The sequence below is a fragment of the Cervus canadensis genome, chromosome 18 (assembly GCF_019320065.1).
Source record: "Cervus canadensis isolate Bull #8, Minnesota chromosome 18, ASM1932006v1, whole genome shotgun sequence".
Lineage (NCBI taxonomy): Eukaryota > Metazoa > Chordata > Mammalia > Artiodactyla > Cervidae > Cervus > Cervus canadensis.
The window spans coordinates 10,529,666-10,557,579 of NC_057403.1; the positions used below are offsets into that span (position 1 = coordinate 10,529,666).

Below are 27,914 nucleotides of genomic sequence, written 5' to 3' on the forward strand. Positions count from 1 at the left end.
GTCCAGCCGTTACGCAGCCTTCGCCCTCGCAGCCCTGCCTCCAAATGCCAGTCTGCGCCCCGGGTCCCCTCCTCCAAATGCAGTCTGCGCCCCGCGGCCCCCCTTCCAAATGCCAGTCTGTGCCCCGCGGCCCCTCTTCCAAATGCCAGTCGGCAACCTGGATTGCCACAGCCCTTGAAATCCGGGGTCTGCTCGTCCTAGCTGCAAACACAGAGGAGGAGGCCCGGGGCTTTCCTAGTTTCTTTCTGGATTGTATACTATCGTTGTGCTCAAAATATTTCTATGCTTCAGAATAACACGAACGTTTAAACGTTTGTTAGTGGAAACGTTTTGGGAGCCGTTGCCCAGAGCGGGCACCGCTGGAGATCTGAAAGCTGATCTTGTTCTGTTTCTCGATTGGGGGTGTTTCCCTTGCCATGGGTCATATCCGTGAGTTTGTTAGAGTCTGTTACTAGAAAAGAAGGAAAAAGCAGATGTTCACTGGGATGCAATTAAAATAAGAATATTTACTTGACCATTTACTGTATGCTAGGAACCACGCATAGCAAGCAGAGAACAGAGGTACTTGCCTGCCCTCACAGGGGTGCTGGTGTAGTGGGGAGAGACAGACAAGAAAGCACAAACATGACAAAAGGGTGAACAGCCACGGTCACTGCGGGGATGGGGCAGCCGGCCTCCAAGAGGCCTGAGGTTTCTGCACTCTCTCCGGCTCCTCTCTTTTCTGCCCTTGAATCTCCACTCGTCCAGTGACCCCTCTGCTCTACGTTAGGCATCCCCCCTGCAACCCCATCTGGGGCCCAACCCCTCAAGGTCTGTGGTACCAGGAGGGACACGTGGTCAAGCATCTTCATTCACCACAGCAGGTGGCTGTGGAAACGACAAATCAAGCAGCCTCCAAAGAGACCAAATCTGGCCTCCATCGGGAACCCAGCAAAATTTCCCGGCAGTATCCCTTTCTCTACAGTCAAGAACTGATGAGATGGTTAGATAGCATCACTGACTCAAAGGACATGAATTTGAACAAACACTAGGAGATAGTGGAGAATGGAGGAGACTGGCGTGCTGCAATCTATGGGGTCGCAGAGCATGACTGGGTGACTGAATAGTCACTGACTTTTCTCCTGGTCCTGTTGAATCTTGGATGCATGATGTTTTCCTATTACTTTAACTGTTTCTTTTCTATGACTTGTAGTTTTGTTTTCTCCTTGATTATAAGTGTTAGTCTCTCAGTCGTGTCCAACTCTTTGCCCCATAGACGGTAGCCTGCCAGGCTCCTCTGTCCATGGAATTCTCCAGACAAGGATACTGGAGTGAGTAGCCATTCATTTCCAGGGGATCTTCCTGACCCAGGGATCAAACCCAGGCCTCCTGCATTACAGGCAGATTCTTTACCATCTGAGCCACTAGGGAAGCCCTGATTATAACATAGGGTTTTGTCTATTGAAGTAGTTCTCAAAGTGTGGACTAGAGACAACCTGGGAGATTCCTGAGATCCTTTCTATGAGTCAATGAGTTCCAAACTAAGTTCATAATAATACTTCCCCCATTCCCATTTCTCACAAATGTATGGAGGTTTTTTTTTAAGCTTCTGAATGAGCAATATTGGGACTGATTGAAGATGTCAAACAAAGCTGGATATTGGTTAACTTGGTGAAAACAGATTTTATTCAGTAACTGCTGACAAGAGGCAGTAACTGAGCTCCATTTGAATATGTACAGACATGATTGGGCTTTTTTAAAAGAAATTTAATTTATTTATTTGTTTATGGCTGTGCTGAGTCTTCCTTGCTGTGAGGGCTTTTCTCCAGTTGCGGTGGGCAGTGGCTGCTCTTCGTTGGGTGAGCAAGGTCCTCATTGCCATAGCTTCTCTTCTTCCAGAGCACAGGCTACAGGCATGAGGGCTTCAGTAGTTGCGGCTTCTGGGCTCTAGACCGCAGGTTCAGTAGTTGTGATGGGGGCTTAGTTACTCCATAGCATAGAGGATCTTCCCGGGCTAGGGACTGAACACGTGTTTCCTTCTTTGGCAGGACGATTCTTTTTTTTTTTTTTTTGGCAGGATGATTCTTTACCACTGAGCTACCAGGAAAGCCTGAGACTGGGCAATTAAAAGGGAGAATGAGGAAATCAAAAGGGGGAATGTGGGGGCTCACGTGAAAAATTACAAAGAGTTGTTCAGTGTAAATGTGATTCGGTCAGCTGCATCTGCTGAGGGACATTCTTGAAGTTAGGATTCCGTCCTCTTGGAGACTGGAGACAGGCCCCATCCTTCCTGCTGGTTGCATTTCTAAGGAGTGACCTTCAGGTCATTGAGAAAGACATTTCTGAGTTAAAGGAGATACAAATGCATCTCAAAGGGGCAGAGAAAGGTTCAAAACTGCAAGCCCTTTTTCATTAGTGTTCTAAGGTGGCTCAGTGGTAAAGAATCTGCCTGCCAGTGCAGGAGACACAGGTTTGACCCTTGGGTCAGGAAGATGCCCTGGAATAGGAAATGGGAAACCACTCCAGTATTCTTGCCTGGGAAATCCCATGGACAGAGGAGACCGGTGGGCTATGGTCCAAAGGGTCGCAGAGTCGGACACGACTGAGCACACAGGCATGCTAAGAAAGGGAAGTCAGGAGACTATTCTCAGGTAATGGCTGGAAAAAAACTGTAAATTCTTTTAGCAGAATTTCTCAAGAAGACATTATAATGAGAGGTTGGGATCTTCCTAGTGACATAGCCTTATGCTGTTAGAAGTCATGGTAGACTGTGGTTGTCTCTTAATACAAGCATTTGGACTGAGTTCTCTCTCCCAGCGCCTCTTGGCACTGCGAGGCTTGTGGGACTTTTAGTTCCCCATTAGAGATCAAACCTGGGCCCTTGGCAGCGAGAGCATGCAGTTCTACCACTGGACTGCCAGGGAATTACCTAGACTGAGTTCTTATTTGCTGAGAGTTCTGCAATTCTCAAAGGCATAAGTAGTTATGGAAATTCAGATGCCTTCACTCAGGCCAAACAGTAAAGAGATTTGCAAAAATAAAAAGCAGTTTCCTACCTTGCTAGCCGGGTGATCTTGAGCAGGTTTTTGCACCTCTCTGAGCCTCAGATACCTCAATTGTAATGTTAGCTACCTCAGAGGATTGTGATGAGGGTTAAATAAGTTAATGATACATGCAAAGTGCTTACCACAAGCCTAGCACAAAGTCAGTGCTTGATATATACTTTCTCCTGGTACAGAGCAGTTGATATGTAGTACTCCTGCTATGAGGTATATGTGTGATACGTGAGATGTATGTGTGTAATACGTGATTTGTGGTGGTGACTGGGATCCCATGCTGCCAGGGAAAGGCTCCTGCCAAGAGGTGGCCAGACGGAGAACCCTCCAGTGTGGATGGATGAAGAGGCCATTTTCCAATGGGAATGGCTGGATGGGGGCCTCAGTGTGTGGTGAGCACAAGGTGGTCCCTCCTCGCTGACTCTGAGCCCAGCATTATGCGGAGGATTTCCACGTGTGCAGGAGACACAGTAACCACCCTTGAGTTATCTACATCTCCCCCACCTCCAGCTAGAGGGCTTTTCCTGCCCGCGTATCTCATGTCTGAGAAGAGCGAGGCATGGCCCGGTGATATGAGAGAAGCTTCGTTTCTCCTCTAGAGATGAAGGGGAAATACGATGCAGCATGAGTTCTGCTGATAACTCGACCTGGACAGCATTCAGAATGCTTAGTATTAACACATACATTTGCATTTTATATTCAGGGTGTCTAAGGAGGAAAAAACGCAGCATCATTGGCAACTAGGCTTGGAGCAGCACAAATGGGATTTATGTCTACATGATGGAGTCACTGCTGAAGCACGTCAGGGCTGGGGTCCGATCTGTTTCTGGAAACCAATCTCAAGCGGGAATTGTATGAATCACATGCGACATCCACGTGTGTAGACAAGAGCTGCAGTTTATTTATTTTGGTTGCACTGGGTCTTCAATGCTGTTCGCAAGCTTTTCTCTAGTTGAGGCAAGTGGGGCATACTCTCTAGTTGTGGTCCAGGGAATTCTCACTGCAGTGGCTTCTTTTGTTGAGGAGCATGGCTCTAGGGTGCATGGGCTTAGTTAGCTGCCCCACAGCATGTGGGATCCTCCTGGGTCAGGGGTTAAATAGGTGTCTCCTGCATTGCAAGGCGAATTCTTAGCTGGACCACCAGGCAAGCCCCCAGAGCTGCAGTTTAAACAGTTTAATGGAATAGATACTGTAAATATCACTTAACTGTATTCATGTTTAGATAAGAAAGCTTAAGCAAAATGGATTGACACAGCAGGCCTGAGGCTGCAAGCCTGTGTGCAAGCCTGAACTTCCCAGGTAGTGCCAGTGATAAAGAACCCGCCGGGCAAGGCAGGAGATGTAAGAGACGTGGGTTCAATCCCTGGGTTGGGAAGATCCCTCGGAGGAGGGCATGGCAACCCACTCCAGTGTTCTTGCCTGGAGAACCCCATGGACAGAGGAGCCTGGTGGGCCACAGTCCATGGGGTCGCAAAGTCGCATGTGGTTGAGTGACTCAGCACACACGCAGCACTTGTGCAAGCTTGATCTCTGGCTGGCACTCGGGAACTTGGCCTTTAGTGTTGTCTGTACTGCACCTAGACTGTGGAGACAATGTCGTTCACACTGAGCGTCTGCTGGCCTCCTGGGGGTCTGGATCACGGTACCTGCTGGGCAGGTGTCTGTTTGCCTGGTGCCTGCTGTGCTTTGTAGGATCCCTCAAGGGAAGCACAATGTTGAGAGCTGCACACAGATTCACCCAGACTTCGCCTGCCTTTTCCCTTATGATCCAACTTCGTGTGCATCCCTGTAACACCACTGCCCTAAATCTCAGCCATGAGTGCATATGCTGAGTCTCATGAATTCCTCAAGAAAATCTCCTGATGTGGGAATGCCTTGTGGACCCACAACAGTTCCACTGCTGGTTTTATTAAAAATATATTCAGCAAAATTTTGATATCTGTGTTTAAAAGCAGGAAGAATGGACTTCTGTTAGGAGCCCCTGGGTCATATGTAACATAGGTATGGCATTTTGTGTTTGTGTTAGTTTCTCAGTCGTGTCTGACTCTTTGCGACCCCATGGACTGTAGTCTGCCAGGCTCCTCTGTCCATGGAACTCTCCAGGCAAGAAGATTGAAGTGGACTGCCATTCCCTTCTTGAGGGGATCCTCCAACCAAGGGATTGAACCTGGGTCTCCTGTGTTTGTGTGCTCAGTCACTAAGTCGCATCCGACTCCTTGCAGCCCATGGACTGAGGCCCACCAGGCTGACTCTGTCCATGGGATTTCCTAGGCAAGAATACCGGAGTGGGTTGCCATTTCCTCTTATATTTAGGGGATTTTTAAAAAGCCACAAATCTAAGTGAAACCAACGAAAACAAAATAGATATATGGATATACAATTGTGAGATTATTCTTTACAATATGTTGAGTCCAGGGACCTCTCTGATGGTCCAGTGCTCCCAATGCAAAGGCCTAGGTTGAGGAACTATATCCCATATGCTGCAATTAAAATTCTGCATGCCACAACTTAGAAAAAATAAAGACCCCATATGTCACAATGAATACCAAATATCTCACATAATGCAACTAAAATATAGTGCAGCCAAATAATTAGTTAATTTAAAAGACTGGCCCAGCAAGCTGTAATTCTAACACTTCCTTTCATGTGTGTCTTATGCATGTTCCAATTTGGAACCACTGGCCTCTGGGTATGAGAACCATTTGAGAAGACAGGTCTCAGATTCCTATGTCACGTGAGCCTGCTTTTTGGCCCTGAAGAGTGTCTGGTTTGACTTATGAAAGGGTAAAACCCTTCCCAGAACAGGACTGGAAGCACTCATGTGTACACAGCAGCTGCTGTCCTTCCATTCCTTCCCGCCCCCAACAGGCATCCTTGTGTGGTTCCCAGGGGGGCAGGACAGAGGAGCCTGGGGTGCTGCAGTCCATGGGGTTGCAAAGAGTCGGACATGACTTAGCGACTAAATAACAACAACGAGAAAAGGCAAAGAAAAGCTCCCCAGATGGGTGGGGCTGGTTAACAGCACACTTTGCTTTGGGATGGAAAAGGGAAGAACTAAGTGATGATGAAGGTCCTTGGAATGGCAAAATAAGGAAGCCCTTGTTCTGAAGCACAATAGAGCAGATTCCCTAGTCCCTCAGAATTTTTTTCCCCTTTGTCAGAACATAACTCATTCCCTACTATATTTTTTTTTTGCTGGCCCACAGCCAGATACTTAAGAGGAGAAAATCTGGAGTTTCACAGACAGTCCTTCAATGAACCCTACTTTCCTGCTACACTCTGCCGGGGCGGCTGTGACCTCTACTGATGCAGCCCCTCTTTACAAGTTCCCAATTCAACCTTTCCCACTCCACACCTCCAGGTACTGTCACCTCACTCAAACCTGCAATTAACAGCCTCTCCTACTTGCTTCACCATTGTGGATTTACATTTCAGCCTTTTTTATGGAGGGCTTCCCAGGTGGCTCAGTGGTTATAAAAAACAAACAAACAAATCTGCCTGCCAATGCAGCAGCCATGGGTTTGATCCCTAGGTCAGGAAGATCCCCTGCAGAAGCAAATGGCAACTCACTCCAGTAGTCTTGCCTGGAAAATCCCATGGACAGAGGAGTTTGGTGGGTTACAATCCACAGGGTTGCAAAGAGTCAGACGCAACTAAGCACACACATACTTTTTTTTAATGTGCTGCTGAACTGACCTTAATCAACCATCTGCATACAAATTTTTATGTGCTGTAACATTTTGTATACATACTGTTTTTGGTCCTGTTTTCACTTCATTTGACATTTTTCATATTGCTATGGACTCACTTCTGATTAGTCAACCTAACTGAGCAACAAAATTAGAGCACAACGGAGTGCCCAAAAAACTGAGTCTACTTTTAACTCCAGTAAAAACCATTTTATAAAACTTCCCATCCTTAGTATTCCTTCAATTTGTGTTTTTTATTGCTGGTTTACACTGAACATGGCTGGCCCCAAATTTCATCTCTAACACCATCTTCCTCATGTAATGGTTTCTTCTTAGGTGGAATGTTTGGAGCTCTGTGTCAAGAATATTTTTCAGTTCACTATCATTTCCAGGAATGTGTTACTGGGACAATGTCTGATTGAGATTGGGTGGCTGTTTGGACTTTAAAAGATTATTTGGTGGGTACAGCTCCAGTCTGTGTTTTCCAATTCCTGCTGAGAGCTCTGACAATGTTTTTTTATCAGTAGTCATATTCATAGCTTCTCACCTAACTGCAGAAGTAAATATATTTTAGTGTACAAACAAGTCCTTCATGCTGCTTTTGAAAACTGTGGGCTCCTGAGTTTTACTGCTAGAGATTCTGATTTAGTAAGCTGAGGGTAAGCTTGGTAATGTGCAGTTTCAACACATACACTCCAAACAATTCTGATGCCTGCAGTCATTAGACTACAGTGACAGTCATATCTTGGTCATCTGATGTCTAGTAAAGGAAGTCTGGCAGTGAGGGTTTTCATCTTGACTATTCATAGGGTTTCTTCCCTGAGTCTTCTCATGTTGAATAAAGGATGTATTATAACTGAAAGCTTTCCCACACACATTACACTCATAGGATCTCTCCAGTATGGTTTCTCTGATGCCTAGTAAGTTGACACTGCTGGCTAAAGGCCTTTTCACAATGTTTACATTCACAGGGTTTTTCCCCAGTGTGTGTTCTCTCGTGTTTTGTTAAGGGTTGATCGATCATTGAAGGTCTTCCCACAGTCAATGCACTCAGAGGGCTTTTCTCCAGTATGTGTTCTCTGATGTTCAATAAGGTGTGACCTCTGACTAAAGGTTTTAACACTCATGTTACACTGACAGGGCTTCTCTCCAATGTGCATTCTCTGATGCACAGAGTGGAGCCCTTTGGCTGAGAACTTTTCCACAGTGACTGCATTCATAAGGTTCCTCTCCAGCATGTGTTCGTTGATGCACAAGCTGAGTTTGCTGCCGAAAAGCCTTCCCACTGTCGTTACACTCATACGGTTTCTCTCCAGAATGAACTCTCTAATGTGAAAGAAAGTGAGAGCTCCCAGTGAAGCCTCTCCCACACGGATGATATTCAAATGGTTTCTCTCCAGTATGAGTTCTCTGATGTTCAATAAGGTGAGAGATCCCAGTGTAGGCTTTATCACACTGATTGCATTTATATGGCTTCTCTCCAGTGTGAATTCACAGATGCCTAATAAGTTGAGTGCTTCAAATGAAGGATTTACCACACTATATTCATATTCATAGGGTTATATTCATAGGATTTCTCTCCATTGTGAATCCTTTTATATGTGACAAAGTCAGAGCTCTGACTGAGGACTTTCCACAATGAGTGTACTCCGAAGTTTTAAGGCAGTGTGAATTATTTGATATACAATAAGGCTAGAGTTCCACCTGAAAGATTTTCCACATTTCCACATGACATTTATATGGTTTTTCTTCAGTGTGAGTTCACTGATGCCTAACAAGTTTGGAACTCTGGGTGAAGGATTTCCCACACTGATTACATTCGTTGGGTTTTTCTCCCATGTGAGTTTTCTGGTGTACAACAAGGTTATAGCTCTGGCTGAAAGACCTTCCACATCGAGCACATTCATAGGGCTTTTCTCCAGTGTGTTCTCTGGTGTACAAGCTTAGAGCAACAGCTGAAAGATCTTGCACACAGATTACATTCATATGGCTTCTTTCCAGTCTAAATGGTGTCACAGTAAGTAAAAGATGAGGCCATGTGGGAGGCATCACAGTCCTCCTCATATCTGAGGAGTGCCTCTCCAGGATGACTTATTTCAGTCTGTACAAGGAATCCATCACATTCGAACTGACTCTCCAAATGCATGGGCTGTGTTCATTAAGAGACATGCTATGATTAATGTTTCCATAGTTCTTACCATCTTTGCTGTTCTCTGCTGAAAAAATTCTATTAAGAAAACAAAAGGCGGTACCATAGTTGAAACAGTCACTACTGACAGTATAATCATAAGGCTTTTTATTTCCTGTTTCAAAATCTGCAAGTTTATTCAAATAAATAATCTGCCAGAAGGCTCTAGCACTTTGATGATCTTCACAGGGCTTCAGATCAGCCCAGTCTTTCTAATGATTAATGAAAACTGAGTTCTGTTTCAACTTTTTACCCTGTGAGTTGACCTTATGGAAATATGTTCTTGTAGGTAATGTCAGAGGTAGAAGGCTTAAACTCAGATAATTTTCCTAAGCTCAGGCTAACAACTCCCACCTTGAGCAAAACGTCTCTCTGAGGTGAGTACTGTTTGATTCAGAGTCCTACTGGTTCTTCCCCAGCTGGTCCTGCCAGAGGTGCGTTTCTCCTAACGACACCAACCTGGGGCCCTCCTCCTGAACATGAAGTTTCATTTCCATGTGATAAGATGGCCCTTCCACAGCAATATCCTCTTCAGATGCTGACTCTTTCAAGTGTAGTCTTCCAGTCTGAAAGAAATCCAAATGGCCTGAATTACTGGAGAAGCATTAGAAGGGGAGCGTGGGATAAAACAGATCACCAAGTATGAGAGATATATCTCTGGGTCTGTTTCTAATCTATGAACTGTAATTTCATGCAAGATGTGAAATGGAGGGATGGCTCAGCAAACAGGAAATCAGTGTGTGTGTGAGTCCCTCAGTCGTGTCTGACTCTTTGCGACCCCATGGACTATGGCCCGCCAGGCTCCTCTGTCTATGGATTCTCCAGACAAGAATACTGGAGTGGGTAGCCATTCCCTTCCCCCTGGGATCTTCTCAACCCAGGGATTGAACCCAGGTCTCCTGCACTGCAAGCAGATTCTTTACAATCTGAGCCACCAGGGATGCCCAGGGATTATCTGGGTGGGCCCCAAATGTTATCACAACTGTCCTTATAAGAGGGAGGCAGAATGAGACTTGATACGAAGAAGACAATCTGAACACAGAGCAGAGACTTGAAGGTGCTGGCCTGAAAGACTGAAGTGATGTGGCCACTGACCAAGGAATCCCTCCAGCCACTAGAACCTGGAAGAAAAAAAGGAACAGCTTTTCTAATGAAGCCTCCAGAGGGAGAATGGCCTGTGTGCACTGATTTCAGCCCAATGATGCTGATTGTGACTTCTAGCCTCCAGAGCTGTGGGAGGATCAATCTGTGTTGTTTTAAGTTATCCAGCTGGTAATTTGTTAGAGAAGTCAGGAAACAAGGTCCTAACATGTGCCTCAACCTTATGACTCACACTCAGTCTATTTCCTGGTGCTGGATCTTAAAATGAGACCCCAAATACCAACGATGATTTAATATTCTTAATGGACCATTTCTACCATTGCTTCAGGCTGCCCACAGAGAGAGAAGAAAAGGGTCTCTTTAACCATGCCAGAATTAATGCCACAGACTCCCTAGAAAATTACCGGGGTCCTTGAAGCAGTGTGCTTGGCCAGTGGACTCCACCAACTGACAACTTCTGAGGTTCCATTTTCTTGGTGGTAAGCCGGGAATAAGAATGCTTAGCTAACAAGGGTTACTTTGAGGCCAAAATGAATCAGTTTGTGAGCCTCCCATGGTGTTTGGTGCATAGGGGACCATGCTATACATGGTTCTGCTGATGTCACCGCCCTTATTACTGTCATGAGAGGGATTCCTTCATCTGTTGAAGATACTGTGCTCAGTTGCTCAGTCAGGTCTGACTCTTTGAGACCCCATGGATTGCAGCCCGTCAGGCTGTTCTGTCCATGGTATTTTCTAGGCAAGAATACTGAAGGGGATCCTCCTCCAGGGGATCTTCCCAACCCAGGGATTAAATTCGAGTTTCCTGCATTGCAGGAAGATTCTTTACTGCTGAGCCATCGGTAGTAGGCCTCTAACAAAGAGTGTGATGGGCTCCCAGCTCAGGACACTCAAATGAGTCCTCCAAGATTCCCCCTTCACTTATCACTCTGCCCACACAACTGCCCTCTTTAGGTGGGTAGCCACCCACATCCAATAATATTAAGGCCTCTGTCCAGGTTCCCATCCCTTTGTCCCATGCCTGCCAAGGAGACAAGCATCCTCCATCTGGCAAAGTATGACTTCCAGGAGGATGTTTTCCTTGTGCCAAACACAGACCTTCTTTCCCTCTTGGGGAAAGCCCTAATCTCTGCCCAGCACTCCCACAACCAACACTGTCCTCCTTCTCAATACCCTGCTGTATTCCTTTAGGGTGCTGCCTTGGCATCTCTGATGAGAAGAAGTTTTCAAATGAAACAACAGCCTCATGAAGGGGAGTGAAAGAGTATCTGGGGATGAAGGGGAGGAAAGGAATCTTTGCATGGCTAAGCTATGTCTAAGATATGCGTAGCTGTTGAAAAAATGGGCAAAGGAGGCTAAAATTCTACAGCAGCATCTGCATCAGAATCTTGAAATAAGGAATACAGACTGTGTGGGTCAGCCAGAAAGTAATGTCTAGGGTAGAAGAGAAGAAAGATACTGCTAGTAAACTGAATTCAGAACGATGTCATTTGAGTGCCAAGGGTAAGTAAAAGTAGGTAAGACTTCCAAGTAAGAAACAAGAAAGGCTGCAGACATGACAGTTACAGGGTAAGAAGGAGCAGGAACACATGGGATAAATCAAATGCCTCTAGGCTGGCAGAAGGTGGTATGATGGACATACATGCTGCTTATTGTTAAGTGAAAGCAGCCTCTCAGAAAGGACCATGTACTGCATGATTTCAACCATAGGACATTCTAGAAAAGTAAACTTATAGAGACAGTAAATTAATCAGTGGTTTCCAGGAGTTAGGGTGGAGGGAGGGACGAACAGGTGGAGCACAGAGGATCCTTAGGGCAGTGGAACTACTCTGTACACTACACCAGTGGATATATAACATCACATATTTGTCCAAACCCAGAAAATGTACAACACCAGAGTGAACCTAATGTAAACTATTGACCTCTGATGGTAATAATTAATTGATGTAAGTTCATCAATTGTAACAAATGTACCAATGAATGCAAGATATTAATAATAGGGGAAACTGCATGGGGAGGGTTGGCATAAAGAAACCCTGAACTTTCTGTAAGGATAAAACTGGCTCTAAAAAATAAAGTTTATCAGTTAAAACAAAATCAGTTAAAAAAAAATCAGAAGCAGCCCAATTAGTCAGGGAGATGACCATGTTCTAAAATAGACTGTGGTGATAAATACACAAGCTGCAACTATATTAAGAAACTTTGCATGCTTTATACAGATGAACTGTATGGTATGAGAATTGTTTTAATATTTTCATATAGCTCTAAGAGAAAAAAAAAATTCCAATTAGGCTGACAAGCAGGGTAGGTGGTGGGCCTATGGGATGAGGGGAGGTGGGAAAGCAGGTCCAGGAATGGTGATTTAGTAGGAATCCTTCTGAAAGGCATGGATTCTTACCACACCTTTGGATCATTTCGAAGTCATGAAAATGTCCAACATTGGAACATGGACACAGTCCAACATGGAACACGGGTGGGCACCCAAATGGCAGAACAAAGACCAGCAGGAAGGGGAGGCCTGAGGAGCTGCCACCCTGGATGTAAGTTATGATGAGGGGTTGGAGAAAAACAGGAGGCATGAGGATCTGGGAATGAGACACGGTAGCAGAGGAGTGAAGACCAAAGGGAGACGGGGACAGAAGTGAACTCACATGTGAGACACATGTTGACAACAGCAACAAGTATCCTCTGTGGGTGGGCTGGGCAGAGACAGTCTGACAAGGATGAGAACATGGCTACCATGTTGGACATGAGGTGGCAGCAGAGAACACCTGAGCAAACTCCCTCCAAGTGGCTTCTCTGCTCCTTGGACTTTAACTGTTGAGCCACTGGCTTGTTCTCACCTTGGGGAGGTCCCTGCTCCACTCTCCGATGGTCCTCCCCTTGCTCCAGCTGGGAGATCACATTTAGTTTCAAGAGCAGAAGTCCTGGTCAGTGGAGGGAAAACAGAGGGCTTGGTCTTCTGCTGGGAGATAGGTCCAGCTCTCACCTCTGGGGTCAGAGGTGGATGGACTAGGAGGGGCCCCCATCCTCCCGAGTAGACTCCCCACACCCTGAACCACAAGCCACAGACTTGCCCTGGAGGAGGGATAAGCAGCAATACCCAGACCTGCATCTCAAAGGGACCCACTTCCAGCACCTTCTGAGCCAGTCTAGGCATGCCTGAAATGAGCCACGCCCAGGGTCCTGCGATGGGCAGTGACTACCTTAACCAGGGAGACCAGGTGACTATAGGCCTCGAGAGCCACCTCACGGTACACCATCCTCTGGGCCAGGTCCAAATGTCCCCACTCCTCCCATGTGAAGGTCACAGCCATGTCCCTGAAGCTCACAGTTGGCTGAAACATCACTGGTGTTACCACGGAGCCCTGCTTTCTTGATGAGGAAGTTGGGGATAGGACAGCACAGGGGAGGGAGAACTCCTTGCTCAGATCAGACTCGGGCCCAGGTCCAAGGTGTTTTCATTTTTCTCTGGGTATCTAATCTACTGCTAGTTGCATCGGTGATCCTGATTTTCTGCTTTGGGAACAACGGGGACCCCTCTTGGAGATCTTCACCCCCAGCTTCTGTACAATATCAGATTGGAAACCAGGCAAAGAGGATGCGCTAAATCAGGGGTCAGCACAGCGATGACACAAATCAGGGCTGTGGTGTGCTTCTAGGAAGCTAATGCCATGAGCTCAATTGCTTCCTCGTGAATCCACATGTGAGCCATCTAAGGGTGACTTTGGCGCTTTACGGGCACACTCTCAGCTGCCCTCCTGAGTGGTCTCGGTGAGGGTCAACGGGTCAGAGTGGCTGCCTGTTTCTGGAGGCTCAGCTCTATTCGCCCTCAAGGGTCCACTGAGCAAACACCATGAAGAAGAAGTCTGAAGAGACCAGGCCCAGAGCCCCAGGTTTGGGGGATGCCTGACTCATTCATGTGGGAGCCCATGCCCTTCACCCCAAGGCACAGGGCAGCATTACAAGAACTCTGATGTGCGCTGACCTGAGGAGGTGGGTGTTATTCCTGGATGCATTCTACAGCCACGGAGACTAAGGCAATGAGAGCAAAGGTCTCCAACTCACCTAGGATGGGATCTGCTGAAAATATGCCTCCATTTCCTCCTCATACCTGGAGATGCTGTTGTGAAGAAGGCAGAGGTCCTCAGAAAGCAGCGCTGGGGTTGGGGGAACAATTAGGGATTTAGCCTCTACCTCAGTGCCTCCACACTCCCACGTCCACCCCCATGCCCAAAGGCGAGAGCAACCAGTGCCAGGGAGGACTATCTCCTGGGGAGCGAAGAGCAGGGAGGCAGGGCTCTGACCACGTGGTCTTCCTGTTCAAGGCTCTGAGGTCAGCCAAGGCGGCTGAGCTCTCTCACTGAAGAGGGCCAGTCTGCCTAGCTCTGGGCCTGGGCTGTCACAGGCTCAAGGTAAATATCTTGAGGCATGTGCTGGGGTGTCTGAACCATGAACCCAAAGACACACAGCAGTACCTCAACACTCAAATAAAGGAGGAGCCAGTTCTTCCTGTCATCTCAAGATACTAAATAGAGATAAATGGAGGTAGTGTCAAAACAATTGATTGTACAATTTAAAAAAAAATCTCAGTGAAACATCAGCCGGTTTCTAAAAATGGAGGTGGGGGAACGGGACAAGGAGCATATGAAAATCCCCAGGAGGACAACTAAGGGCACTCTGTGAGGGGGTACCCAACTTCTGGACCTGCTGGGATGCTGCCCAACTAGCCAGAGTCATACCTATTATCCCCTGCTTCCCTTAATGCTGCCATTGCTTCCCAAACTCTGCTCATCTAGTGTCCTGGCTGTAGTCACGTGACAGTCCCACTGAGACAGCCAGGCAGAAATCCTCCAGATCTTATCCCAAACCCTCCCCCATGTTTGACTCTCTCTCACTCTGTACCAAAAGCACAACCATGCTGCACGCTTGCAGGTGTGCACACACAAACACACACACGTACACCACACCTAAGAAGACCGCTCAAGGCTCTATGTGAAGCTATCTTGTTCTGACATTCCTGTCCATCCACGGGCAGTCTCCTACTACGGGTGTTCATTTTCACCCTCTGGTCCTCTTCTTCCTTGTTGGAGACATCCCAGGGCGACGGCTGGGAACACCTTCCCTCCACGGCCAGACTGCCTGCTTTCAAAGTCATACCTCCACCAGTTGCCTCTGGAGGACCCTGAACAGGCCTCCTCAGTCTCTCGGGGCCTCATCTGCAGAAATCTGGGAGGAGAGCAGGCCTGCTTTGTGGTGCTGCTGTGATGATTACAAGAGTTGCATTTACAGAGTTTAAAACTTGTGCTGACACAAAGTAGGGGCCACAGCAGACTTAATTCTATTGGTTACACCTGGACATAAAACTTCTTTCCCTCATGCTGGACCTCTTTCTAGAGGCCTTTCTCCTCTTTCTAGTTCCTTTTATCCCTGCCTGTGAGGGGGTGGGGTTTCAAGTATTGCTCCAGGCCCTATGTCCAGCCCAGACCTCCCTCCCAGGGTCCCTCCCATTGCCATTCTCTCCTCCATATCCAGCTATGCCTCTAAAGACTTGATGAAATAAAAATTGTATTTCATGGCAAGACAAAAACAAGACAAAAAAAGTTAAACATAAACTTTTTCGTTGCTCATTTGGGCCTCCTCCCTCCCATTTAGTGTGCACGGGGCATCCGCACCAACCCTATCTGCTTAGGGGACAGACAAACTTCCTTCTTTCTAAGGAGTCACAATGACCCACTACTTGCTTTGTACTGCAGGGCTGGATTATATCAACTGTCAATTCCTCATCTGACACATGGCCCTTTGTCTCAAAAAATATGTAACTGTGCTTTGACCTGTAGGGTGGAAAAATCCTCTGAGCTTTCTGAAAAGCTATTTCCTGAGTTATAATCCTCAGGCTTGAATAAAATGTCCCATTTCCTTCTTAGAGCAATTACTGATTAATTTCTTCGTCCACAGACTCAAAACAGCTGATAGCGTCCAGGGTTCCGGTTCCCTCAACCTTTGCACTGCGGCCTCCATCCTGGCTCCTCACTAGAACCGGAAACTCAAGAGCCCTCCTCACACTTTCTACTCCCTCGGCACTGCCCCTCCACTGAGCCATCCACCGCCGGATGCTACTATTTACTGAGGCTCTGAAACCCAAACCCCAGCCCTCGCGCACCCGGCAATTCTCCGGGTGTGGCCCGCTCTCCACACCTCCAGTCATGTTTACCGCTCCAGCCCCTTCTCACACCGATCTTCCCACCTGGGGCAGCATCACCAAACACAACCAACACGGGCCCCCAACACCCAGGTCCGGAGTTTGCCAGTGCCTTTTTCTCTGCCAAGACTGCCTGTAATTCTCTGTCCACCAGGACAACATATACTTTCTCTTCAAGCTGAGTTCGAAACCCACGTACCAGTGGAAGAACTGTCTCCACGCACTGGGCTCGAGAGGCCTCTGGGGTACAGGGGAGCCTCCGCGCGGGTTCCCGGGCCAGGTTCACCTGCGCCCGCGAGTATTGGCGGCACTTCCGGTAGGTGGCGGAAGTGCGCCCGCTCGGCGCGAGGAACTACAAGTCCCAGAAAGTCGTGCGCCGGTGGCTGTTTTTCTCGCTCTGGTGGCAGTTTCTCCAGTTGCGGCAGCAAACGTTATTCCTCGCGGCGGCAGCATTGTGGCCTTTGGCGTCTGGGCCTGGAAGTCGAGGGAGACCACTTGCTGAGGAGCACGGAAGACGTTTTCGCAGAGCTGGCTAGAGCAGAGGAGTCTGCTACACCGGGTGTTTGGCGAAGGCTCAAAGGCCGGCCAAGGAGAGGGTAGGGCCTCTGGTGTGTTCTGAGTGTGGAGTATGAAAGTTGGAGGCCGGCTAACTAGCAGTGCGTCATTCTGTGTGGTTGCTTAGGGAAGCTTGTTTGGCTTTCTCCAGTTGGTCCTGAGTGGGACAGGGCCAGAAAATAGGGAAGCTGGCAGTTAGTGAGCAAGTCCTGACTGTTTTGGACCTGTTGCTACAGAGATTGTAGGTCAGAGAGTTTTGTTTATGTGGCCTGACCATTGTGTGCATATTCAGCCTCACTGCCTTGTGGGACTGACTTGCTATCCTGCCCTGGCTCTTCAAGGTGGGAGAGACCACAGAAAACCTTCCTAGGCCGGCCTTCTGGCGGGAACCACTCTGGCTCTTAATGAAAGAGGTTATCTGTGATAAGCTCTTCACTGAATACTTTAAGTATTTAGACATCACTTAAAACTTAACTAATTTATAATTATGCAAAGTACTTTCATGGTTCCAACATGAAAACTACAGACACAAAAGTGTCCTAAGAGAAGCTCTTTGGCTGCTCATCCCTATATCCCTGTCCTCTCCCATTGGTAATTATAAGTTTTGGATTATCCTTCCGTTTAAAAAGTATAAGCAATACATTCTGCAAGTGTATCCCACACTCTTCCTTGGGTACAAGCTTCACTACTATACCCAGTGCTGACACACTTCATCGTTTTCCACCTAACCGTTTGGTGGGAGATTGTTCTCAGGCAACTGCCAGAGCATCATTGTGGGTCAGGACTGCAGTGCCTTCCACCAGCCTGCTACTGATGACATAGAAGCTGTACTGAGTGTTTCACAGAGTGCTGCAATGGATATTCCTGTGCCCACATCATTTTGCATTTTTGCCAGTGTAAATTTGGAATAGATCTCTAGAAGTGGGATATTGGGTCAAAGCTAAGTGTGTTTTTAATTTTGCCAAATTCTTGTCCTTTGGGGTTACACTTGTTTGCATCCCACCAAATCACTGCAGATGGTGACTGCAGCCGTGAAATTAAAAGGCACTTGCTCCTTGGGAGAAAAGTTATGACCAACCTAGACAGCAGATTAAAAAGCAGAGACATTACTTTGCCAACAAACGTCCATCTAGTCAAAGCTTTAGTTTTTCCAGTAGTCATGCACGGATGTGAGAGTTGGACTATAAAGAAAGCTGAGTGCAGAAGAATTGATGCTTTTGAACTGTGGTGTTGGAGAAGACTCTTGAGAGTCCCTTGGACTATAAGGAGATCCAACCAGTCCATCCTAAAGGAAATCAGTCCAGATATTCATTGGAAGGACTGATGCTGAAGCTGAAACTCCAATACTTTGGCCACCTGATTCAAAGAACTGACTCATTGGAAAAGACCCTGATGCCAGGAAAGATTGAAAGCAGGAAGAGAAGGGGGCGACAGAGGATGAGATGGTTGGATGACATCACCGACTCAGTGGACAGGAGTTTGAGTAAGCTCTGGGAGTTGGTGATGGACAGGGAAGCCCGGCATACTGCAGTCCATGAGGTCGCAGAGTCGGACACAACTGAGCAGCTGAACTGAACTGAACAGTGTTTGGTAGGGCCTGTTCCTCACAGTTTCATCAGCTGGTTATGGCATCATAGTTTGTTTTTTTTTTTTTTTTGGCATCATAGTTTTTAATCTTTACCAATCTGATAGGTAAAAAGTGTTATTTCAAAATAGTTCTAACTTGCATTCCTCTAATAAATGAGAATTTCTCTAGTTATGAGCATTTTTAATATATTTAAGAAGCATTTTTTTGTTTTGTGAACTGTTCATATTGTAGCCATTTTCAGTAGGCTTGTTGATCTTTTACTTTAGCTTTGAAAGTTCCTTACTGGTAATAATAACTTTGCAAATTGCAATTTTTGACAGTTTGTAATCTGTTCATGTTAACAGTGTTGTGGGGTTTTTCTTACCCAACAACAATTGGTTTTCTTCCCCAATAAATAGAAACATTTATTTTTACACTATCAAATTTATCAGTATTTTCCTTTACTGCTTTTGGATTTTGATTCATGGGTAGTAAATATTCTCAAGTTTTGGGGAAATTCACCCATGTTTCTCCTAGTGTTTGTATGTCATATTTTACATTTAAATATTTAATCCACTCAATTCATCCTAGTATGAAGTGTGAGGATTTCATTTTCTCTTTTGCAGGTATACTAAGTATACCTGTATATGGTATACTAAGTAGTTTAGCTAAAGTCTACTTTTTCCTCATTGAGGTGCCCCTTTTATCACTTAACACATGCAATTGAATCTATTTCTGAGTTTTCTTTCTTTTTTTTTTTTAAGATTGTATTACTTGATTTTATTTTACACTAGGTGGTGGACACAAAAGCAATCCTCCTTAATAAAACTGACAATTAGCTTCACTCAGGACATTTTTAATAATGCACATTTTAAAAAAAGTATTCATCTTACAAATTGTTCTGCAATCCAAATATACAACAGCTTGGAAAACAATGTTTAGAAAACAAAAGCCAATGTAAAAAGACAGATTAAAACAACTAGAACAGTACAGGTTTTATATGTCTCTGATTTTACAGTTTTCTTACTGCATCATCAATGTCAGAAATCTGTTCCTTCAGCTGGCTCCATTGTTCAGGATTTAAAGATATACCTTTTCTTCCTGGTTTCATTTCACCTTCTGGATCCATCCAATATTCTCTAATATCAATTAAGACTTTCCCTTTAAAGTCCCGAACACTAACATACCTCATTTTCCCAATCTGAAACATGTTACCATCTCTGCTGCTGCTGCTCTGCTTGGAGGATGACAGTGCTCTGGAAGTTTCACCAGTATTTTGCTTCTTTACTGGTTTTTCTGGAGCAACTTGCTTTTTCCTTTTTAGCTTTTTGTCAACTTCACTGTCAGAATCGCTACCAGAAGAGCTTGAAGAAACAAGTTCCTTTGACTTAGGCATTCCACCAGGGACCGGGCCACTGCAGCTATTTCTGAATTTTCTTTTCTGTTGAATTGGTCTGTCTACTCACATGCCAGTACCACAACTTTAAAATTATAGATGCTTCATAATATGGTTTACTAGCTAGTAGAGTTGGCCCTCCCACATTACCTTTCATCTTCAGGGTGTTTCTGGCTTTTCTCTCTTGTTTATTATTTAGCCCTTATAAACTGACAGGTGTTGAAAGAGGAGCTAGTAATAATAGTAGTAAGAATAGTAATAGCTTAAGAGTTTGCCGACTACCAGCCTGGTAAAGCACACACGTGTATTGATTCAGTACTCCTCTTAGCAACCCTATATTAACTTCCACTTGGAACAGATAGGAAAACCGAGGCACAAAGAGGTTAAGTAATTAACTTGAGTGGCAGAGCTGGTAAGAAGCAAAGCCCAAGATTTTGAACCCAGGTCATCTTGCTGCAGAGCTTCCCGCCCCCTACCCCCAAATATATGCCAGTTCTAGATCAGACTGACTTTGAAACCCGAGATTCCCTCCACTCCTGGTTTGGTCTTGGCCATGTCTCCTCTCCTCTGGAAGATCAATTTTCTCGTTGCCAGGGGAGCCCTCAAAGTTGGGGTGTAAAAGCTGAGTGTTGGCAGGAACCACTCTGCCTCACATGGATGAGTGGAGCTTGTAAGCAGAAACCCAGCACCCCACCCAGGGACAGATGGAACACTGCTGAACAGCTCTCCTACCAACCGGACCCTGCAGGCTTGGGTGTGCTCGTAATTCCAGGAACAATCATTGCTCTGTTGGGCAGCGCCTCATGCAACTCCAGGGGGTGCCCCTCCCATGCAGAACACTGCTCTCATCTCTTTCCCATTTTGTCAGTTTTTAGCTTTTCTTTCTCTTGGTGTCATGAAAGGAACTCCTGCCTTTGGCTGTTCCCACTGAAAAGGCAGCAGGGATATTCTCTGCCACTTGATAACCTGCTTTATCAGAGGATCACCTCTCAGAGGTAAGGAGACTTGTCAGCCACCTGTTGCTGCATCTGTGTGAGTAAATGTTAATTAACCTCTAAGTACAATCTCTAATTCTGTCTCATCACCAGTGTGGCCCTGTTGATACACTTATGTTAAGATGTCAACAGGGCTGCCTGTGAGAATGCCCACGCTGAGACCTAGCCCTGTATTCCTGGAAACAGCAGCAGTGAAAAAAGCCTCTACTCTTGCGCTCCTGGAAATAACTTCTTTGCTAGGTGTCCTATTTAAACAGTTTGAAAGTGGGCACCTCACGCCAACTTAACACCTAAGATGCACCTTGGAGTATTGCCAAATGAACCTGGCAGAGGGCTTCTTGTTGCTGAGGGTTTGATTTCAGCAAATAGTTGGATCCAATAGGGAAGGAGCTTTTGGACCCACTACAGAGGTGGGGACAAATGCCATTCTCTTTAAGAAGTTACATTGCTGGTGTCAGAAGGATGGTCAAGCAAACACTCCCATCTCTGAAGAGCTCTGGTTAATGTCTAATATAGATGCACACTGCACATTAGGGAGGGAGAGGAGGTGCGAACAATTTTTGGTTTAACTTTTTCTTGTTCCTCCCTAAAATACAGATTTTCTTTCATTAAGTGAAAACAGCAAACACTGACCACCAGGAAAACCATAGCCAGCTCGTGGAATGGATCCCAAGCTTGTTTCAGGTCAGACACTCAGGTGAGATACACTCAGGAGATGGGAAAGGGTTGAAGCTGTTCCCTCCTGAGACAGGCTGGGACCTGAACCCTGGGATCCTTTGCTGCAGTGCCTGCACCTGGACAAGTGGTCTCCTCCAACAACAAAAAACTAAGAAGCTAAAAGGGACTAAAACTAGCTGTGTGCATACACAGTTGGGGCACATTATCAGTGATGAGATACAGAAAGACCAAAAACTGAGCAGAAGCAGGGTACTGGCAGGCACCCTGTACAGAGCGCCACCCAGGGGGTGGGCAGACCACCAAAGTGACCGCTCCAGCCCGACTCCTGGATACACCCCTGCTCTCTCGCCACAGCTGTCTCCTCCTCCTCAGGAAGCCAGCAAAGGAAGCTGTTACTTGTTTTCCCTCCCCTGAGCTGCAGCACAAATCCCAATAAAGCCTTGCCTGAATTTCTTGTCTGGTCTCTTATCTGGAACTTTCACTTCTGTGATGAGATTCTTCAATGGATTTCAAGTCCCCTCCAGAGGAACTACTGGGTACTCTTAATGGTAAATCCCTGGAACCTAAGAATGATAGGAGGTGTGGTTGTCACACATTTTTTACTTCCCAGAAGCCAGGTACACTTAGCCTCTCAGTTCTTTATCCTGCTTCTTCCTGATATCCTCAGACAAAGAAGGAGATAGTCCACACGATTCTATTTTTGTTCTGGTTTTTTAAAATTTGTTAAGTATCATAGGAGCATTTAAATATTTTTAAATGGGACCAACAAACTATTTACCCATTCCACTTTTATTCTCGTCCATGTGCAAACATTTTTTTTAAACATTATGACAGATATCTTACAAGACGGACGGGGACGCGATGTAGCATCCTGCTTATCTATGAAATGCAGTTAACACATCAGCTGGACCTATTTCCTGAATACAGGGTGACACTTCTGTTATTTAAAGATGTAAAAAATGCTGCGGGCTTGAGAAAAAAGGCCATGGAAGGTGCCATTGATGGCTCATTAATAAACCCTATAGTGATTGTTGATCCATTTCAGATAATTGTGGCCGCAAACAAAGCAGTTCACCTCTACAAACTGGGGAAAGTGAAGACAAGAACTCTATCTACTGAAGTTATTTTCAATCTTCCCCCAAATAACAATATTTCAGAGGCCTTGAAAAAATTTGGTATCTCAGCAAATGATACTTCAGTTTTGATTGCTTATATTGAAGAGGGTAAAAAACAAATCAAGAATACCTAATATCTCAGGTAGAAGGTCATCAGTTTCCTCTGAAAAATCTCCCCGAAATAACAAATATTACAGAAGTCAAAAAGGTATATAAACTATCTTCACAAGAAGAAAGTATTGGAACATTATTGGATGGCATAATTTGTAGAATGTCAACAAAAGATGTTTTGTGAAATGACAGAAAAAAAATTTTCAGCTTTTATAAAAAAAAACATTATGACAGCATGATCATGTACATAATGTATTTTTCACTTCATATAATTACAGACTCTGCATAAACATTAGAAACTACAGAATCCACATAAAACAGATTAGATATCCCCAAACGGTAAAATATTTAAGTAAAAAAGAACATTGATACTATAAGTAAAAAACACTGATACTACATTTTCATCAACTGAATCTTTTTTTTTTAATTAGAAAAACTATTTATTTCTGCTCCTTTCATACATCTTATTGTTCCTGAAAGTCTTCCATATATATCTGAAATGATGTACTGTCACACACTCTGTTCAAAGGCAAAGCACCATTGGTAAAGCTGATCAGCTGTCCAGAGTTCTCAGCTTATGGGATCACGCATCCTGATTTTACATTAATTTCTGAAGGTCAGAAAAGTCACCTCCAAAAAATGTTAAGGGATTTGTAAAAAATAATCACTTTATTCAATATTATAGCTATAGAAATGAAGTACATTTTAAGAAATGAAAAAAAAAAAACCCAAAAACGAAAATGTCACTTAACATCATTGGTACATCAGTGAAGGCCAGCAGGAAAAAATACTGATAAGCTTGTCTCTGACACCAAGAAGGTATTCTAGTCCATGCTTTAATATGCTTCCTATGTTTTCAGTAGATGTTTCTTTTCTGCTGCTTTTCATCCTTCTCTGTATTTCGTATCTGAGGACTGGTACAGCCTTTAAAATTTCATTAACAGAAGCAAATTCAGTACCTGCTGATTTCTTCTCAAAAGGCACTCTAACCCATCAGATAGCCCGGCAGTTTCATTCTCATGAATACTCTAGCCATGAAAAAACTCAATAGGACACACACGAATCCAATGAATAGAAGAAGAAACCTATTGAGTTTGGGGATGTTTGGTGCATTGGATCGGTCCAGGATTATAAAACCTAAACCTCCCATTGTAAACAGGAAGCTGGATGCAAGTCCTTCCATAATATACTGTCCATTTACTCTGTAGGCTAAGAAAGCGACTGGTCTCTGATGGCCGTGTTCATCAGTCACGGAGCCGACACTTGGAGGCTCAACAATAACATCATAAATGATTCCTCCGGTGATGAGGAAGTAAGACACCACCACCAGAGCGTACACCGTCATGGCCAACAGCATGTGCACCCAGGGCGGCTTCTTCAGCTTCAGGTTCAGGCATTCGAGCACTAAGAACGGGACTCGGTACAAACTCCATGTTGGCGGCGGCAGGGGAAGCTGTCGGCCTCAAGCCCCACGCGCCACCCGGAAACAGGCCCCATCAACTGAATCTTTAATCATCTAAGGAAACATTTCCCCACATCAGTGCCTATTTTATTGTCCTTGTTCCTTCTCAAATCTAGGCCTCAGTGCTATTAAGAACACTGTTTAGTTGATCACCTTTAGTAGGATTGTCTTTTAAGGAGTCCTACAAAAGCAGAGGTGCAGAGATTGACCATATGTCATTATACTAAAAACTGTTAGTTTTCTTCAAGGATGAGTTCTCTGATATGCAACAAGGGAAGAGCACCACGTGAAAGCATTTCTTCACTGATTATATGCATAAAGTTTTTTTCACTATGAATTCTTTGGTGTTCCATAAGTCAGATGGTCTGCTGAAGGCTTTTTCACATTACATTCATGTGGTTTTTCCTCCTATATATGAATTTTCTGATTCACAATAAGATAAAAATCTCCATCTAAAGATTTCCCACATTGGTTACATTTACAGAGATTCTCTCCAATATGGATTCTTTGATGTCCAATAAGGTGAGAGTTCCATTGGGAATACTTTTCCCATGACATTTATGAAGTTTTTCTCCAGTGTGAGTTCTCTGAAGTGACATTACAAAGTGAGAACTCCAACTGAAGCATTTCCCAACTGATTACACTTTCACATTGAAGAGAAAGGCTTCTTTCTCTTCAGTGTGAGTTCTTTGATGTGAAATTACATCAGAGCTCTGAAGGAAAGATGTCTTATATTAACTGTACTCATTAAGACTTCTCTCCATTATTTGATAGACATTAAAATAAAGGAAATAAAGGAAATGACTGAAAGACTTCCCACATTGATTGCAACAGAACAGTTTTTCTTCAGTATGAGTTTTCTGATGCCTAATTAGTTTAGAACTCCAGCAGAAAGCCTCCCACATTCATGGCATTCATGGATCCTCTCTGTAGTACAAATTATGTAATGTCAACAGGTGGGAGCACCAGGTGAAAGACTTCCCACCATTGATCACATTATGCAGTTTTTCTTAGGTATGAGTTCTTTAATATGCAACCAGATGAGAACTCCACTTAATAGATTTACCACACTAATATTGTCATACTCTCCAGTATGAGTTAAGTCCTATCATTCTAATTCTAGACATAAACACATAACCTCCAATTTTTAAAGTGTCCCTTGAGGGATTGTTTCAAACTTGACACTAACCTCCAGTAGGTCTTGACATACACAAATATCATGAACAATACTGGAAGTGGCAATTGTGAATGAAGAGCTAGGAAAAGAAGGAAGACCATATAATTTGGTGGATGAAGATCCTGAGGAATTGGTCATCCATTAGCTCATTCCCTACTCTGAAAAAGCTCCACTCTCATACGCCAAAGTCCTTATTTGACTGTTATTAGAGCCCTGAAAAATTGCTTTAATCCTTTATGTTTCAGCTTTACCTTTTCCTATTTTCCATTGGCCATAGTTTTCCAATTACAATCTAAGCCCCTAGGGGCTGGAAGATGATTCTCACATGGCCTTTGAATTCTTTTCCGTAGGCATTCAAGGCCTGCTTGTTGAGCAAATAACTAAATATATGTAGATCTCTTGGCTCTGCTGCTAACAGTTTCTGTCCCCACAAATAGAAAGAAGACTGCCAACCTAGAAGATTATTGTGCACACCAAGAAGATACTGAAGCCACATGGGAGCTCTCTTGGTTGTCCAGATGGTTGGCATTCATTAAATTCCAGTTCCAAAAGAACAGCTGTAATGGTGATTGTTTCTACGTTCTGTGATCTGTGGATATGAGGCAGAAGAAAGCCAGATCTTAGCTTGTGAATGGGACCCTTCTCCATTTTCTCCAGGCTTCAGCTGACACAATGTAATAAATCCTGCATCACTTTATCCTATGTTAAGTGTGAACTCTTACTACATTCACACCAGAGATGAGGTGTCTCTGGCCTTCTGAAGCAGTCAACTTATGACATGAAGTTACCCACAGCCTGAAATTTTTCCTAACTGAACCTTTATTACTTCCATGTTTCCTTTAGTGACAGAGTGGTGAGTACAGAGGCTCCTGCCATGAGACTAGGGCACTGCTGGCCCTCCTGGTGGCATCATCCACCATTCCCTTGGTTGGTCATCCTCTAGTTCACCATCCAGGCTGCTCATATAACCCTGACAGATGTTCATTCATCTGAAGGAGGTTAGTGCAACACCCGCCCTCCTACCTGCTGATCATGCTCCCAGAGCATTTCCTTCACCTGCCTCCCCACACACTCCCCTTATGCACTCCGGGACAAATTCCCGGGTCCACCAGGGCCCATCCTTTTGTTTCAACATTGCTTCTTTTAACTAAGTCATTAGTGAAAAGATGGTTAATTAAATAGGTGGAAAAAAACACAGAGACCCTACTACAGAAATATAAAGTTTATTTATCTATGTTCTCTTTCAACCCTTCTCTATATGCATAAATACTTTACACAAATATCAGTGCAGACTTCTTGGTATTTTTTTTTTAAACTTACATTATAAGCACTTTCAGGTTTCACGAGTATCACTTTTAACAACCAATGAACAAACAAATTAGAACAGCAAATCAACTGAGCAAACACCTAGGAGCGAGTGATGTATTTATTAGCATTAACTCCCCACTGCTTTTCTTAAGTGCAGGGCGGTGTCCCTGGTCGTCATTTGGTCTTGAGAATTTCATCACCAGAGACTTTTTATTCATATCCGAATCCCAACCAGGTTTCCTAAGGTGACACTGCTGCAAAGGTGACGCCACCTCAAATGGCTTGAGGGCTAGGAGGCAGGCTATTACTTCTTGCATTTCACCCTGCTGTGAGTTTTCTGATGCCCTATCAGGTGCGAGCTCTGCGTGAAGGCCTTTCCGCACTTGCTACAAGTGTAGGGGCGCTCGCCGGTGTGAGTCCTCTGATGCCGGATGAGATGGGAGCTCTGGCGGAAGGCTTTGCCGCAGTCCGGGCACGGGTAGGGCTTGGCCCCGGTGTGGGTCCGCAGGTGCTGGGAGATGGCCGAGCGGTCGTTGAAAGTCCTCCCGCACTCGTGACACGCGAAGGGTCTCTCCCCGGTGTGAACCCTCTGGTGCTGCCTGAGGGAGGAGCTCTGCACGAACGCCTTCCCGCAGTCCCGACACACATAAGGCTTCTCTCCCGTATGGATCTTCTTGTGCACCGAGAAGTACCTGGGATTCCGGAACGTCTTCCCGCATTCGCTGCACCGGCACACCTGGCTCCCTTTGTGAATTCGCGTGAAGGTGATCTGCGGGGCGTTCCGGGCACAGGGCCTCCTGCCCGCGTCGCCGCCGCTCTTCACGGCCTTCCCCGCGCAGCCGCGCTTTGGAGGAAGCTTTACGCATGCGCCGCGTGTCCCCTTTTTAAGCCGGGGGTCGCGCTTGCGCAAGCGCTTTCTAGGAACAGCCCTCTGAAGGGAAACGCAGCCGCGGTCGGGGCCTGTGTTTGCCTGGGGATGGGAGCTGTCCCCGGACGGCTGCGGGGGTAGGGTTTTTTCCGAAGTGAGTGTCACCGGTTTCAGCGCTGCGTCCCAGACCCCGGGGGCCCCGGCCTGCAGAGCCTCTCCGGAGGTGGAGGGCCGGGCGTCATCCGCCGAGGACCCCTCCTCCTCCTTTAGGGGGCAGGCGGGCCCCTCCTCAGGAGGGCCGGGCTGTGGTGTTAACTGCTTGCTGTCCAGGGTCGTCTCCCACCCTGAAAGAAACCCAGACTTGTGGACCGCGTGGGGAGAAAATGCTGAAACGGTTTGACAGTAAGACATAATCAGATATCCAGAAGCTCCCTCCCGCCCCAAGTGCAGCCACGCAGGCTGGGGAG

The 27,914-nt window shown here is 45.5% G+C and overlaps 3 protein-coding genes and 1 pseudogene across 3 annotated transcripts in view; 1 reads left to right on the forward strand and 3 right to left on the reverse strand.

Annotated features, from left to right (window-relative positions):
- Nucleotides 1-19,086: 19,086 nt before the first annotated feature.
- On the reverse strand, nucleotides 19,087-19,733 carry LOC122420688 (activated RNA polymerase II transcriptional coactivator p15-like). The gene has a single exon (XM_043436086.1). The coding sequence runs from the start codon at nucleotides 19,731-19,733 to the stop codon at nucleotides 19,350-19,352; it is 384 nt and encodes a 127-aa protein (XP_043292021.1). The 3' UTR covers nucleotides 19,087-19,349.
- A 2,532-nt stretch (nucleotides 19,734-22,265) lies between these two features.
- LOC122420681 lies at nucleotides 22,266-22,975 on the forward strand (annotated as a pseudogene).
- A 423-nt stretch (nucleotides 22,976-23,398) lies between these two features.
- LOC122420689 (oligosaccharyltransferase complex subunit OSTC-like) lies at nucleotides 23,399-24,091 on the reverse strand. The gene has a single exon (XM_043436087.1). It carries the CDS (start codon nucleotides 23,987-23,989, stop codon nucleotides 23,618-23,620), a length of 372 nt encoding a protein of 123 aa, XP_043292022.1. The 5' UTR covers nucleotides 23,990-24,091; the 3' UTR covers nucleotides 23,399-23,617.
- A 2,387-nt stretch (nucleotides 24,092-26,478) lies between these two features.
- The window catches only part of LOC122420497, a 67,796-nt gene continuing 66,360 nt past the window's right edge, over nucleotides 26,479-27,914 (reverse strand). Inside the window, exon 17 of the mRNA XM_043435627.1 lies at nucleotides 26,479-27,791. Within this exon, the coding sequence (XP_043291562.1) occupies nucleotides 26,884-27,791 (908 nt within the window). The 3' untranslated portion in view covers nucleotides 26,479-26,883. The remainder of the gene's footprint in view (nucleotides 27,792-27,914) is intronic.

Excerpts from the sequence above, each read along its gene's own strand:
- LOC122420688 (XM_043436086.1), bottom strand. The coding sequence starts at position 19,733 with ATGCCTAAGTCAAAGGAACTTGTTTCTTCAAGCTCTTCTGGTAGCGAT.
- LOC122420689 (XM_043436087.1), bottom strand. The coding sequence starts at position 23,989 with ATGCTGTTGGCCATGACGGTGTACGCTCTGGTGGTGGTGTCTTACTTC.